This window comes from Panicum virgatum, chromosome 7N (genome assembly GCF_016808335.1).
Source record: "Panicum virgatum strain AP13 chromosome 7N, P.virgatum_v5, whole genome shotgun sequence".
In the NCBI taxonomy this organism is placed as follows: domain Eukaryota; kingdom Viridiplantae; phylum Streptophyta; class Magnoliopsida; order Poales; family Poaceae; genus Panicum; species Panicum virgatum.
In genome coordinates, this window is record NC_053151.1 from 30,635,997 (window position 1) to 30,649,378 (window position 13,382).

General features: G+C 43.7%; 1 protein-coding gene and 1 long non-coding RNA gene across 2 annotated transcripts; both read right to left on the reverse strand.

Annotated features, from left to right (window-relative positions):
• Positions 1-3,850: 3,850 nt before the first annotated feature.
• On the reverse strand, positions 3,851-6,362 carry LOC120681866 (MEIOTIC F-BOX protein MOF-like). Its single transcript, XM_039963511.1, has 4 exons — positions 6,056-6,362; positions 4,737-5,684; positions 4,396-4,548; positions 3,851-4,315 (listed from the first exon to the last, which is right to left on the reverse strand). Exons 2-4 carry the CDS (start codon positions 5,661-5,663, stop codon positions 4,109-4,111), a joined length of 1,287 nt encoding a protein of 428 aa, XP_039819445.1. The 5' UTR covers positions 5,664-5,684; positions 6,056-6,362; the 3' UTR covers positions 3,851-4,108.
• A 4,992-nt stretch (positions 6,363-11,354) lies between these two features.
• LOC120681868 lies at positions 11,355-12,449 on the reverse strand. Its single transcript, XR_005678116.1, has 2 exons — positions 11,927-12,449; positions 11,355-11,570 (listed from the first exon to the last, which is right to left on the reverse strand). It is a non-coding gene; the product is annotated as an uncharacterized LOC120681868 (long non-coding RNA).
• Positions 12,450-13,382: the final 933 nt, after the last annotated feature.

Genomic DNA, 13,382 nt, shown 5'->3' on the forward strand with positions numbered 1-13,382 from the left:
TTTTGTAGTAGTGTTGATTATATCCAGGACTTTACAGAAGAGAGATTTGAGGATCGGATAGCAGGATTCCGTGGGACGAGGTCAAGTTTGAACTCAGTTTGAGTGTTCGAATGCAACTTGTCCTTTGATTACAGAGCGGCGGAGTATATACTCGCTCACGGCCAGCTCGCACGGCTTCGCATAACCTCGTCACATGGGCCAAGCCGCCAAGCCCAGCACCGGCAGCTTACCCGTGCAGGAGCCTGAAGCTGATTGAGCTCGAGTTCGAGGAAGAGCACGCTCTCTTCGAGCTGGCCGGCGCCCTGCGGGATATTATCCAACTCCAAGGATTTGCATGAAATGTTCAGCACTTTACGGGCATCGTCGTCGTCTTTGTAGATAATTTCAGTAAGCTAGAGGTTCACACTGGACCTTCAAAAGTTTTAGACACCCGGAAGGCAATGGCTTCTTCAACTTGGGCTTCCCCTTCGTTTTCTTGTCACAAGGTTATAGTTAAAAAGAAACTTTAGGCCCTGGTTAATGGCAGAATTGCGCCACAACTTGCCACGCCTGCGCAACAGTTCTGGTAGGCGTTTGGCTGGTGGCTAGAGATCTGGCAAGTGCCAAGGCTCCGTAGTTCATTTTGCGCGCCACAACTCGCCCTGCTAATGGTTTGAGTTAAAATAGGTTTAATTGATTGAGTTATGATATTGATTGTATTTGTGTGGATTCAAATGGATTATATTAGCTAATGGGTGGGCTGGAGTGGATTCTATGTAATTATGGATTGGAGTGGTTTGGGGTGGGCTGAAATTAATTCTTTATGCAAAACAGTATGATCTATTATCTTGTTATTTGACCAATAAACGGAGCCTCCACGTTCGCTCTCAAGTTCTAGAAAATCCCACGTTAATCGGGGAAAAATAGAAACATAAAAATTACCCACCACTGCCATTACGAAAAAATTAGCCTAAAATACTCATATACATGTTTATAAATTACCCACCAGTGATATTAAAATATATTTCTATTTATAAATTCGAAAAAATTAACCTAAAATATCAATATATATGTTTATAAATTACCCACCAGTGCCATTAATATATATTTCTATTTATAAATTGGCTCCAAACTTGCCCGACCTTATCTAACTCGGAATACTTCAAAAACTTTGTGAGTGTGCGGCTATGAACCAAAGAAAACAGATTGAATACTTCACTTCAGAAAGCAATACAAATTGGCTCCTGTCGTGTCACGGAGGATACCAGTCTTACAAATCTAGCAAAATTGATTCAGATATGGCATCAAAACCGATGCTAAATATAACAGTTCATCTATTATTTTATTATTTGGTCAACAAACAGAGTCTCCACGTTCGCTCTTAAGGCCTAGAAAATCCCATATTAATCGGAGAAAAATAGAAAAATAAAAATTACCCACCACTGCCGTTACGAAAAAATTAACCTAAAATACCCATATACATATTTATAAATTATCCACCAGTGCTATTAAAATATATTTCTATTTATAAATTTGAAAAAAATAACCTAAAATATCCATATACATGTTTATAAATTACCCATCAGTGCCATTAAAATATATTTCTATTTATAAATTAGCTCCAAACTTGCCCAACCTTATCTAACTCGGAATACTTCAAAAACTTTGTGAGCGTGCGGCTATGAACCCAAGAAAACAGATTGAACACTTCACTTCAGAAAGCAATACAAATTGGCTCCTGTCGTGTCACGGAGGATACCAGTCTTACAAATCTAGCAAAGTTGATTCAGATATGGCATCAAAACCGATGCTAAATATAACAGTCCATCTATTATCTTATTATTTAGCCAACAAACAGAGACTCCACATTCATTCTCAAGGTCCAAAATTCTCACGTTAATAGGAGAAAAAAATTAATATTATCCACCACTGCCATTGCGAAAAAATTAGCCTAAAATATCCATATACATGTTTATAAATTACCCACCAATACCATTAAAATATATTTCTATTTATAAATATAAATCTATCCATTGTTATGCATATCAAGCTACATATCGTGCATCTCTGTCCTTGCCGAGGGAGGGTCCTTGACATTACTCCAAGAATTTATTGCCGATATTGCTACAAGACATTACCGCACCTCCCAATTAACACTACAAGATAAAAAAATTAACACCACAAGCAGATCTGGAATCAGTACAATATCGATCAGGCCATAATTGGTATAGTAAGCTCATCAGACTTGAACATGAATATAGGTTGCTGAAATTCTGAACAGAATCTTGTGCTCTGCACTATGGAGATTTGTTGGCTTCCAAAAAGCAAGAAACTTGAATCGATTGTTCCCCAGCAGAAACAAGACCATGGAGGCATATCGCCATGCAACAGATGACAGAATTAAATATAGTAGCAACAGACGACCAAGAGGATCATAGAGTAGGGAAGCTGGCAAAAGAACAACTGAGTTAGTTGAACTGAGCAGTGGACAGCATTACTGCTAGGGCTGGCAGATAAGAAACATGTTACTACTACTACGAGCGAATGGTAGTAGCTAAGATCGAGGAGATAGCCAGTCGTGATAGGATTAGGGATGCACGCTTGCCATGCAACTACATCACTGACAAAGAAAGATGTAGTCAAAAGAGACAACACTTTACTAGCAGCAGTGAAGCACTATTGATTATTGAAGCAAATAGTATGTGATGAGAAAAATTTAAATTTATAAATAATAATTATATAAAAATGCAAGAAAAATCTCGTGTTCACACTACAAAATTTTATCGAAATTGACTGAAATTTGTTGGAGATGACTCGGTATGACTAGGAGTTACTCTATGCAAAGCAGCATTACTAGAACTACACATGAGTCCCACGTCAAAAACCGGACTCTAGAAATAAAACATCGCGTTCACACTATAAAATTTTGTCGAAATTGACTGAAATTTGTTGGAGATGACTCAGTATAACTAGCAGCTACTTTGTGTAAAGCAGTGTGGATAGAATTATATGTGGGTCCCACGTCAAGAGCCGGACCCTAGAAATAAAATCTCGCGTTCACACTATAAAATTTTATTAAATTAACCAAAATTTGTTGGAGATGGCTCAGTATAACTGACAGTTACTCTATACAAAATGGTGTGGCAAAATCTACATTATAATTTTTTTTTGAAGAAACATGTTCTTATTGGATTGTAACCATAGTTTGACTAATAATTTATTATATCATGAGCTGAAATATTTAGGTTGGATTGGTTTGTGGTGTGGGTAATATTAATTTTTTAATGAGAATGGATTGGTGTTGATATAGTTTGGTTTTCAACCCATTTACAGGCTAGCCACAACGAGTCTGGACTCGAGAGTGTAGGGAATGACACCAGCGGCACGGCCACGGGCCATAGGATCCTGTTTTGCCGTCCAAACAGGGCCGGCACGGCGGCACGGAAGCCGAACTCCAACTTCAGGTCGAATGCAAATATAGACCTGAAGCGCATTCAGAAATGTCCGGCATCGTGCCCTGTAGCTTAGTGGCCGTACTGCACATTGTATAGTACCAGCTCTAAACCATAACAATATTTATGAATCTTTACAGCAGAAGCATAACTTAACCCATTCACTCAAAAGAATCCTTTATTTTCCTAGAACTATACAAAAGCTGTAGCTCTAAAAAGGTCTCGGTCATGAACCACAGGGGATCTGCAGTGACAGCACCAAGCCATGTCACTGATGAATGGACCGGCTATAATTCTTCAGAATCAAATGTTAATATCCCATAACGGTATAAAATGCAGGGCGGCAGACTGGTATTTACTTTGCAGAGAAGCAGTACATACGCATGGGAAGGGACACAGGATGGAGATAGAAAAGCTGATAATGTGAACTAAGGATTTTAGTTTCAAAACTTTAAGAGCAAGAAGCAGTACATCACCTTAAGTCCTAAACAAAGGATACATGTGTCAAGAGAAACGGCTAAAAATCAATACCATAGTCCATAGAGCAAAAGCCTTAGCCCATAAATCATCTTGGAACAGGTCAAAAGGTACATGGTACCACCACTAGGCTATTACAGCAGGGCAAGCATACAAAATTCAGTGAGCCTAGAACGTGAAGATCTGAACTGATGATAATACTAGTCCACTTTGGTAAGTTTTATATTATTGTTCGGCAGGTTTGCTGAAATGCTCAACAAAAGCTCAACCAGCTGGCGGACATCATCATCTTTATATATGATTTCAGTGTGCTTGAGATTCTCACAGTGGATATCCACCAAGTTGAGACACTGGGAAGAAGATGCCCTCTTTGACTTGGCCTTTTTCTTCTTAAGATCTTTTGAAAACTGTTTGCATTGTAAAAGAATGTAAGAAAATGAAATGAATAGAGCTACATACATACTCAAAAGGCCAAAGTACAATATACCTTACAGCAGCGAAGGGTTAGCTTCTCCAGATCTGGTGAATTCTTCAGAAAATGTTCTAATGTCTTGAAGTTATCACAAAGATCACAGTTGTCCAGAAATAAGGTCCTAAGATTCCTGAAGTTCGGGAATGCAACCTGATCCTCACCATGCACCTGGTGTATGCAAGGCACCACAATATGAATGAAAGAGCAGAAGGAAATACCAATGAAGACAGAAAGCATAACACTGTCTGGAAACTTTGACAACACCAAACTTGGCAAACTTGGCACATTAGACACACGACACGACAAAGATGAATAAGTGTGAAAAGGAAACATAAGTAAAGACAGAGAAGGCAAACCATTGTCTCGAAACCCAACAACACCAAACTTGTGACATTAGACACACTGCAAAGAAGCTTGATTTGATCCTGGCTGAGTTTACTTTCTTCCTTATTACTCCTTATTTTGATCGAGGCCTTGCCAAGAGATGGCATATCCTCTAATGAGACACCACCGTCAAGCAGGTAAGCGTCCACGTCCAGGAGCAGATAAGCAACAGCAGGGGCAGTGATAACCAGCAGAGAGTAAAGTCGTTCATAGCAGAAGCTGTTGCAGCTCTCAAAAACCAAGCTCTTCAGCGCCGGTGATGTAATTGCAGAAAGTTCACTGAACTCGCAATTTTTCAGAATCAAGTTCTCTAGTGAGTGGGAGCTGATCTCATAAAATGTACACCTGCAACTTTTCAGCTCCAAATTCTCCAAATTTTGGCACCCCGAACTGACATGCTCTGTGAAATTGTAATCCAAATATAAGTTGTTAAGATATAGCCTTCTTAGGCGCCAGGAGTTCGAGCTCAATCCCTGGTGCTGCATGCCAGGTTCCCGGGTGCTGTACTTTATGCCATGACGGATCCATCTGGCTGCATGACGAGCCCAATAAGATCTAACATGTAGACGGAATGTATCCAAGAGCGCAATGGAAATATTATTAGGGATAAGCAGGTGGTCGGTGAAGTCCTCAAATTTCTCCCACTCGTGGTCCGAGTCTTCACCAGTCTTGAACTCCTCTTGGTCGATGTCGAGGCAGGGGACGGAGCGCCAGAGGTGCTTCCACCTGGTGGACAGCACGCAGGTCTGCACCACCTGGCGGGCCTTCATGAAGGACATGATGTGGTGGATGAGGCAATCCGGCAGGGAGCTCAGCCGGTCGCCGCCGGTCAAGCCGCCGCCGCCGCTGCTGCTGCTGCTTCTTGCACGGGCCCGCTTTCCTTTCACGTCGAGCTCCATCTAGTGCCTGGAGCACTCCCTCTGCAGAAGGCCAAACGGCGCATACTAAGAACAGTTTTACTCTTAAAAGAAAATCAGTCAAGGCTTGCTTTAAGATCCCTAGGCTTTGTAAGAAGAGGATCACCGGAGCATTTCTCAAATCCTCATTTCTACAGCTCAGTTTGTTTTACATCGAAAAAATACACAAGATCTAGTTCGATTTGAAAGATGAGACGCGCTATTAGATCAGAAGATGACTGAAGATTGATGCCGATGCACGATCTGGCGTTGCAGTACTAGACAAGTAGGCTGGAGCTGGATCTAATACAAAGATTTAGAAGGCAAGGGTTTCTGGAGAGCCGGACGCATTCAAGGTCGGTATTTGGTCATTGCGGAAAGGGGAAGGGACTCACCGAGCGCCACGGCCTCTTCCTGGCGGAGAGGCTCGCCGGACAAAAAGCCCGACCGGAGAAGACGCCGCCGGGACGGAGGCAACCGGAAGAAGCTACTGACGCCTTCGCCTTGGCTGCGCCGGTGCTCGGCTCCTCGTTTCCCCCCTCTCTCTGTCATTGACGAAGTTTTTTTTTGAGATGGTCATTGACGAAGTTACTGGAGGAGTAAGACGTCCACAGCGGCCGGAGCATCCGGTGGAGCAAAATGCTCCTTCTCCTCCTCGTTCCCCGTGCCTTCACTGTCTGCAGTGCCAAACAGTACATCTATAATGCCAAACAGCTCCTTCATTTGGTGGACGGTCTAAATATAGAACGCGACTGCCGTGCAACACCGGGCGCCACCTGGTACACGAAGCGTCGCCGCGCACACTGCCCGAGGAGCGCGCGAACGCCACCGCCCGGGCACGGCAAACGGGCAGGCGCCACGCGTCTCGCTCTGGATAGCCTTGTTGACTTGTCGCGCCAGCCAGTGCAGTGCGTTGCCAAGCGCGCAGCGAGCGTCAAGTGTGAACGCGTCTCGGAGGGGCCGGGCCGCCGGTGGAGAAAAGTTGGGCCGGTCTGTGGAGGCTCGTTTGTTTGCTCCCGCGTTATTCGTGCTAAATTTTTTTTATGTATGAAGTACTAAATAAAATTTATTTATAATTTTTTTTACGGATGGATGCAATACGAGTGGGAAAGACTTAGAGGGGAAGCGGCACAAGCGTTTAAGGAAAGGATGCTAGGTGAGGGGCCTTGGGAAGAAGGAGAAGACGCAGATGACATGTGGCTAAAGATGGCAACATGTGTTCGGAAGGTGGCCTCAGAGGTGTTTGGCGTGAGTAGGGGAGGCAAACAGGAGGGGAAAGACACCTGGTGGTGGAATGACGAGGTGCAAAGAGCTATTAAGGAGAAGAAGGAGTGTTTCAAGCGCTTCCACCTTGACAAGAGTGCAGCCAACATCGAGGGTTATAAATTAGCGAAGAGGGTTGCAAAGCGAGCTGTGAGTGTAGCAAAGGGTAAGGCGTATGATGACCTGTATCAGCGGCTAGGCACGAAAGAAGGGGAGAATGACATTTATAGGATGGCTAGGATCCGCGAGCGGAAGACAAGGGACATCAACCAAATCAAATGCATTAAGGATGGGACAGATCGACTGCTAGTGAAGGATGAGGACATCATGGATAGATGGAGAGAGTACTTCGACAAGTTATTTAATGGGGAGAGTGAGGGCCCTACCCTTGAGTTAGATGACTCTTTTGACGATACCAACAGACGTTTTGTGAGGAGAATTCAGGAGGTAGAGATCGGGGAGGCTTTGAAGAGGATGAAGGGAGGTAAAGCGATGGGTCCTAATGGTATCCCCATTGAGGTGTGGAGATGCCTAGGAGATAGAGCAATAGTATGGTTAACTAAGCTTTTTAATCTTATTTTTCGGTCAAACAAGATGCCGGAAGAATGGAGGAGAAGTATATTAGTACCTATCTTCAAAAACAAGGGCGATGTTCAAAATTGTACTAACTATCGTGGGATTAAGCTGATGAGTCATACGATGAAGCTTTGGGAGAGGGTTATCGAGCATCGCCTAAGAAGAGTGACAAGTGTGACCCAAAACCAATTTGGGTTCATGCCTGGAAGGTCAACCATGGAGGCGATTTTCTTAATACGACAATTGATGGAGAGATATAGGGAGCAGAAGAAGGACTTGCACATGGTCTTCATTGACCTTGAGAAGGCATATGACAAAGTACCGAGAAATGTCATGTAGTGGGCCTTGGAGAAGCACAAAGTCCCAACTAAGTACATTACCCTCATTAAGGATATGTACAAGGATGCGACGACATTTGTCCGGACATGTGATGGCAACACCACTGACTTTCCTATTAACATAGGCCTACACCAGGGGTCAGCATTGAGCCCTTATTTATTTGCTTTAGTGATGGATGAGGTCACAAGGGATATACAAGGTGAGATCCCTTGGTGTATGCTCTTTGCTGATGATGTGGTGCTAGTTGACGAGAGTAGGGCAGGGGTTAATAGGAAGTTAGAGCTATGGAGACGCACGTTAGAGTCGAAAGGGTTCAGACTTAGTAGGACCAAGACCGAGTACATGATGTGCGATTTCAGCGCGATTAGGCATGAGGGAGGAGACATTAGTCTAGATGGACAAGTGGTGGTCCAGAAGGATACTTTTCGGTATTTAGGATCGGTGTTACAAAAGGATGGCGACATTGATGAAGATGTTAGGCATAGAATTTCAGCTGGCTGGTTGAAATGGCGACAAGCTTCTGGCATCCTTTGTGACAAGAGGGTGCCACAAAAGCTTAAAGGTAAATTCTATAGGACAGCAATTCGTCCGGCGATGCTATACGGTGCTGAATGTTTACCTACAAAAAGGCGACATGTCCAGCAACTGAGTGTAGCAGAGATGCGGATGTTGCGGTGGTTTTGCGGGCACACAAGGAGGGATAGAGTCCGGAATGAAGTTATTCGGGATAGGGTCGGAGTGACACCAATTGAGGAGAAACTTACCCAGCATCGGCTGAGATGGTTTGGACATGTCCAACGAAGGCCTCCTGAAGCGCCGGTGCGTAATGGGGTTCTTGAGCGGGTCGATAATGTAAAGAGGGGTAGAGGTAGACCTAAACTGACGTGGGATGAATCGATTAAGAGAGACCTTAAAAATTGGAATATCTCTAAAGAGATAGCTTTGGATAGGAGCATTTGGAGACTAGCTATCAATGTGCCTGAACTTTGAACTTATTTCTTTCGGGTTTCATCTCTAGCCTACCCCAACTTGCTTGGGAAAAAGGCTATGTTGTTGTTGTATGGATGCAATACGACGAATCTAATGGCTATAATTAATTGATGGGTTACCGTGATATTACAATAACCATCTTCTAATCGTACGGTCAAAGACCTCGATTCGGTAGTAAATAGACAATTTGTATAATAAATTGTCTATTTGGCCGTTTATAAACTATTTAGTGAATATATGTATCTATGATCTAGACTAAGTAAGATCTTTGTATTCTGTTTTGTTGCTTCTTTGAAACATTGAGATCAATCAAAACTAGATGAACATGAAAAGAAAAAACTAAAGACCCCCACTACATCACAACGGGGCAACAATGGCCCAGTCACCCACGAGGCCAACAGCACAGTCTTTATCTCTTCCTTCGACGGAGTCGGACCTTATCCTTCCGTCATCCTCACGTGGAGCCGCGGATGGTGTTCCTCGTCGTCCGCGGTCAGCCACATCTCGCCCGGCCGGGGCCAGGCGGCAGGGAGCTGCGCGAGGCTGAGGTGGTGCTCGAGGTGGAGGGAATCGGAGGAAGATGAAGAGTGGCCATGGCCAGCGAGCTCAAATACTCGTAGGGGATCCGTTAATACTGTCGCCTTCTCGCAGCTACTGCTAGTGGGCATGTCAAGCCGTCGCTTTCGTCCGACAACGGCCGAGGCCGTCGCCCCGCAAGAGGACGCCAGAGAGCGTTGCTTCTCTGTATGCCACAATTAACCGCTCACAGACGGTATAATAGTTACCGTTGTACAAGTCCTTATCGATCCTTCGCAGAAGTTCTTAAGCATCCAAATTCACTTACACACTGATTGGAGGTAAATATTGAAGCTTAAAATTTGGAATTGGTATTAGTTGTACCTAATATAAGCCGTTTGTATATATGGTTCACAAATTGTTATTGGAAACTAGCACCAATCCTAAGCAATATCTCCTTCCCATAATTCTGAACCCTTACTAGAAACACAAGCGCGACAAAAGCCGCGCCCACCGTTGAGCTGGCCAGTTTAGAATTGTGATCTATTTCCAAATGGATTACCGGCTCAATGTACAATTTTGTCTTTAATAAGCAGATTCACCATTATTGATAACGGATTAAGGTAAGTAGGAATAATAACTGTTTATTTATTGTATTCATCTTTACAACGTCAGCATCGATCTTTGGCATACTTTTGGGAAAAAGTCTAAATTACCCCTCAATTATTGCCAAAGTCCGCATAACCCCCTAAACTATAACTTAGTTCAATTTACCCCCTAAACTATGCCAGTTAGTACAAATTACCCCTAATACAATTTGTCTTTTTCATTTCTCTATATGTAGATGGAGTTTTAAGTTGAAATTTTACAGGATGGTAGTACACATCATAACAAATGTTAGAAAAATACATCATAATTTTTTATCATAATTTTGATAGGTTAGGATATTTAATAATAAATTAATTATTGGAGTTCAATATTATATGAAAAACAATGATGAAAAATTATATAAAAATTGTTCAATATGCACTGTGATGTACGCTACTACCCTGCAAAATTTGAAATTAAAATTCAACTTGTGTAATGAGAAACAAAAAAGACAAATTGTATTAAGGGGTGAAATGAACCAACTGGCATAGTTTAGGGGGTAAATTGAACCAAGTTATAGTTTAGGGGGTTATCCAGACTTTGGCTATAGTTGAGGGGAGTAATTTAGCCTTTTTCCCATACTTTTGTGATGCTACCTGTTGTGCTCCTTGGACGTGTATAATATGAATGCCTTTTCATGAACAAAGCTATATAATTCATACTGTTTTATACATACTAATATATTTTTAGCAACACAGTCTGCAGCCAGCTTCAAGACGGGATCTCATTACGACAGGGCAGTTAGATTTTGCGATTCATGATTTTTGGTTTCTTAGAAATCTGCGGTCTTTGTAAATACTCTGATATAAGATAGTTCACTGCCTCATTGAAGCACGGGGAAACTGCCTACAAACAGTTCATAATACCTTAATAATGTTACAGTTAAAGTTGTAGATCATATAAATTGAAATTTTCACAATGCTTAAGTTTTCAGTTGTACCCGCAAAATGGGAAGAACCATATCAGAGTTATTAACCCCAAGCTCCTGACTGAATCTCACAAGAAGATTCAGCTAGCTCCAACCTAGCTACCCTGTGGCACCATATAGAAGAACCAGCACAACGCAGGTTAATATAATAAGTATGGTATAATTAGCATAACTGAGCCAAGTAGACATATCAAAACATATCAGTTATGAAACGATAATTCTAGCTGCGGTTCTTTCAAGTCCTTAGTGCATTTGTTAGTATTTTTTAATCTTACAAGAGACAAAAGAAAAAGAATTTTGTAGCACAAAATTATATAGCGTGATGCGAAATCTTAGAAGTAGCATGCCACTAAGTGGGGAAGGAGTTTTGTCACTGTATACACCTGCAGGATGGACTATTAGGTAGGGAACGTTCAAACAATTTCATAGGTCAATGAAGAGAATCAAGCAACTTTCATGCTTTATTTCTTCCAAAGTATATTTGGAGCATACAGTCTTTAGCATCGATTACTGATACATGAGGTAAACAATCATTCAAGATTTACCTGACTATCATAGATTGTTTTGGGGCTTAAAGAGGTCCTGTCTTTGCCATCCGTGCTCTGTGATCTGCCATCTGTGACACCGTGCATTGAGGAACAGCGACCGCTCTGCAAGTGAATTACAAAATTAGTGAATAAGTAGAGATAAAAAAGGAGAGAGAGGTGGAGATGGACGGCCAGCGCCAGAAATATACATAAATCTGAATGTAGTGATACTTGAACCAAATTAAATCTTAGTGACCTGCATTTACCATTTTGCTTTGTTGAATAAACTGGCTAGAGAGGAAGCTCTAGATAGCAGCAATATAAATTCTTTCTTGGATACTGTAGCTTAAATTATAATTTGAATAGAAGCTATGGTCATCAGTTTCAATTTTTCAATAGTAGCATAAGTGTCCTCGGTATGATTTTTTATGACAGTTGCAAAGGGTGCACGAAATAAGTAATAATTTGTTTGTAGTTACCATTATCGATTAGCACTTGGAGCTTGTATGTCTTGCAGAGCAGCTGTCTTCATCGAATGCGAGCAAGACACGGCCGAGGGACGTCCAGTTTTCCTTGAAGACATTTTGTCGAGCAACTGCTGGGCATCGTCGATGTTGACGGCCGCTCGACTTGTAGGAGCAATGGCCGGCGGAGCTTCGCGAAGCGGGAGGGCGTACAGGGGTGCGGTGGAGCCGCAATGCGCAGGTTCTGCTTGCCTGCTTCGTTGAGGAGCAGAGACCAGCAACGACGAGGTAAGTGCCCTTCCTCCGGCCACATGGCTGCTCTCTCCTAGCGTAGCGATGGGGCCGTCCGGGCTGTGCGGCCTTCACGCCTAGTTCCTCAGCTGCTCGCCTTCGGCCGCCACACTCTTTGCCTGCGCGGAGCGCGTGGCGCGGCCTATACTCGTAGCGCATGGCGGATGACGGGAGGAGCACCAGTGCAGTGCTAGGGACCCAAGCCACAGCTGCTGCTTGGACGAGTGCCGCCGTTGAGCCCATCAGGCCAATCACGTTCACGTGGTGGGGTGGGGGGGGGGGGGGGGGTGGGAGGCGGGGAAGCGGCGACTAGGTGGCCAAACGGGCGGTCCGGCCTGGCCCGGCACGGGCCCGTCTAAGCACGGCTTGTTTAGGCATGACCCGCTTAAGCACGAAAATATTAACGGGCCGTGCCGTGCTTGCCCATGGGCTGAAGTGCCGGCCCAGGCACGGCCCGAAATTGAGTTAATCGGGTCGGGCCGGCCCGTTTGGCCCGGCAGCCCGGCGGCCCGAAAATGTTTAAATAGGGTTTGATAATGTATAATATAGTATTTAAACGGGCCTATCGTGCTACTCATCGGGCCGATCGGGCCGCCCTTTTTCGGGCCGTGCCTGGACGCGTCCATGGGCTGACAGTGAGGCCCAGGCACGGCCCGGCTATCGTGCCCGTGCCGGCCCGAGCCCAATAATATTCGGGCCCGTGCCGTGCTCGGGTCGGGCTAATATGGGCCGGACTTCGGGCCCCATGGGTATCGGGCCAAATGGCCATCTATAGCGGCGACGGGTCGGCTGGTCGAGGGAGACAGCACTCGGGAGCAGGGTTCACCAAACCGTCGGTAACCGGTCCGGTTTGACCGGTTACTGGTCAAACCGGTCCGGACCGGTTCCGGTTTGGTCCGGTATGAAACCGGTCCAAATTTAAAATTTAAATTTGAATTTAAAAAAATGAAAAATTCTCAAAAAATTCCTAAAAATAGTTCAAGATGCGACTAATCTAATGGTGTCAAATTTTCTCAAAAATTCGTTCATTTAGTATAGTTTGCGGGGATTTGAAGTTAAACAAAAAAAACGTGCATACAAAAGTATACAAATACAATGTAAAAGTAGTACAAAAGAGGGTTGGAGGGTTCATTTAGACTAAAATATATTATACAAATATTTATTTAGTATACTTTGCGGG

Bases quoted from the DNA above. Each gene is read 5' to 3' on its own strand.
- LOC120681866 (XM_039963511.1), bottom strand. From the start codon at position 5,663: ATGGAGCTCGACGTGAAAGGAAAGCGGGCCCGTGCAAGAAGCAGCAGC. The intron at 4,549-4,736 runs GTTTGCCTTCTC...TGCATACACCAG, and splicing joins TGTTGGGTTTCGAGACAATG to GTGCATGGTGAGGATCAGGT. The intron at 4,316-4,395 runs GTATATTGTACT...CAATGCAAACAG, and splicing joins TAACCCTTCGCTGCTGTAAG to TTTTCAAAAGATCTTAAGAA.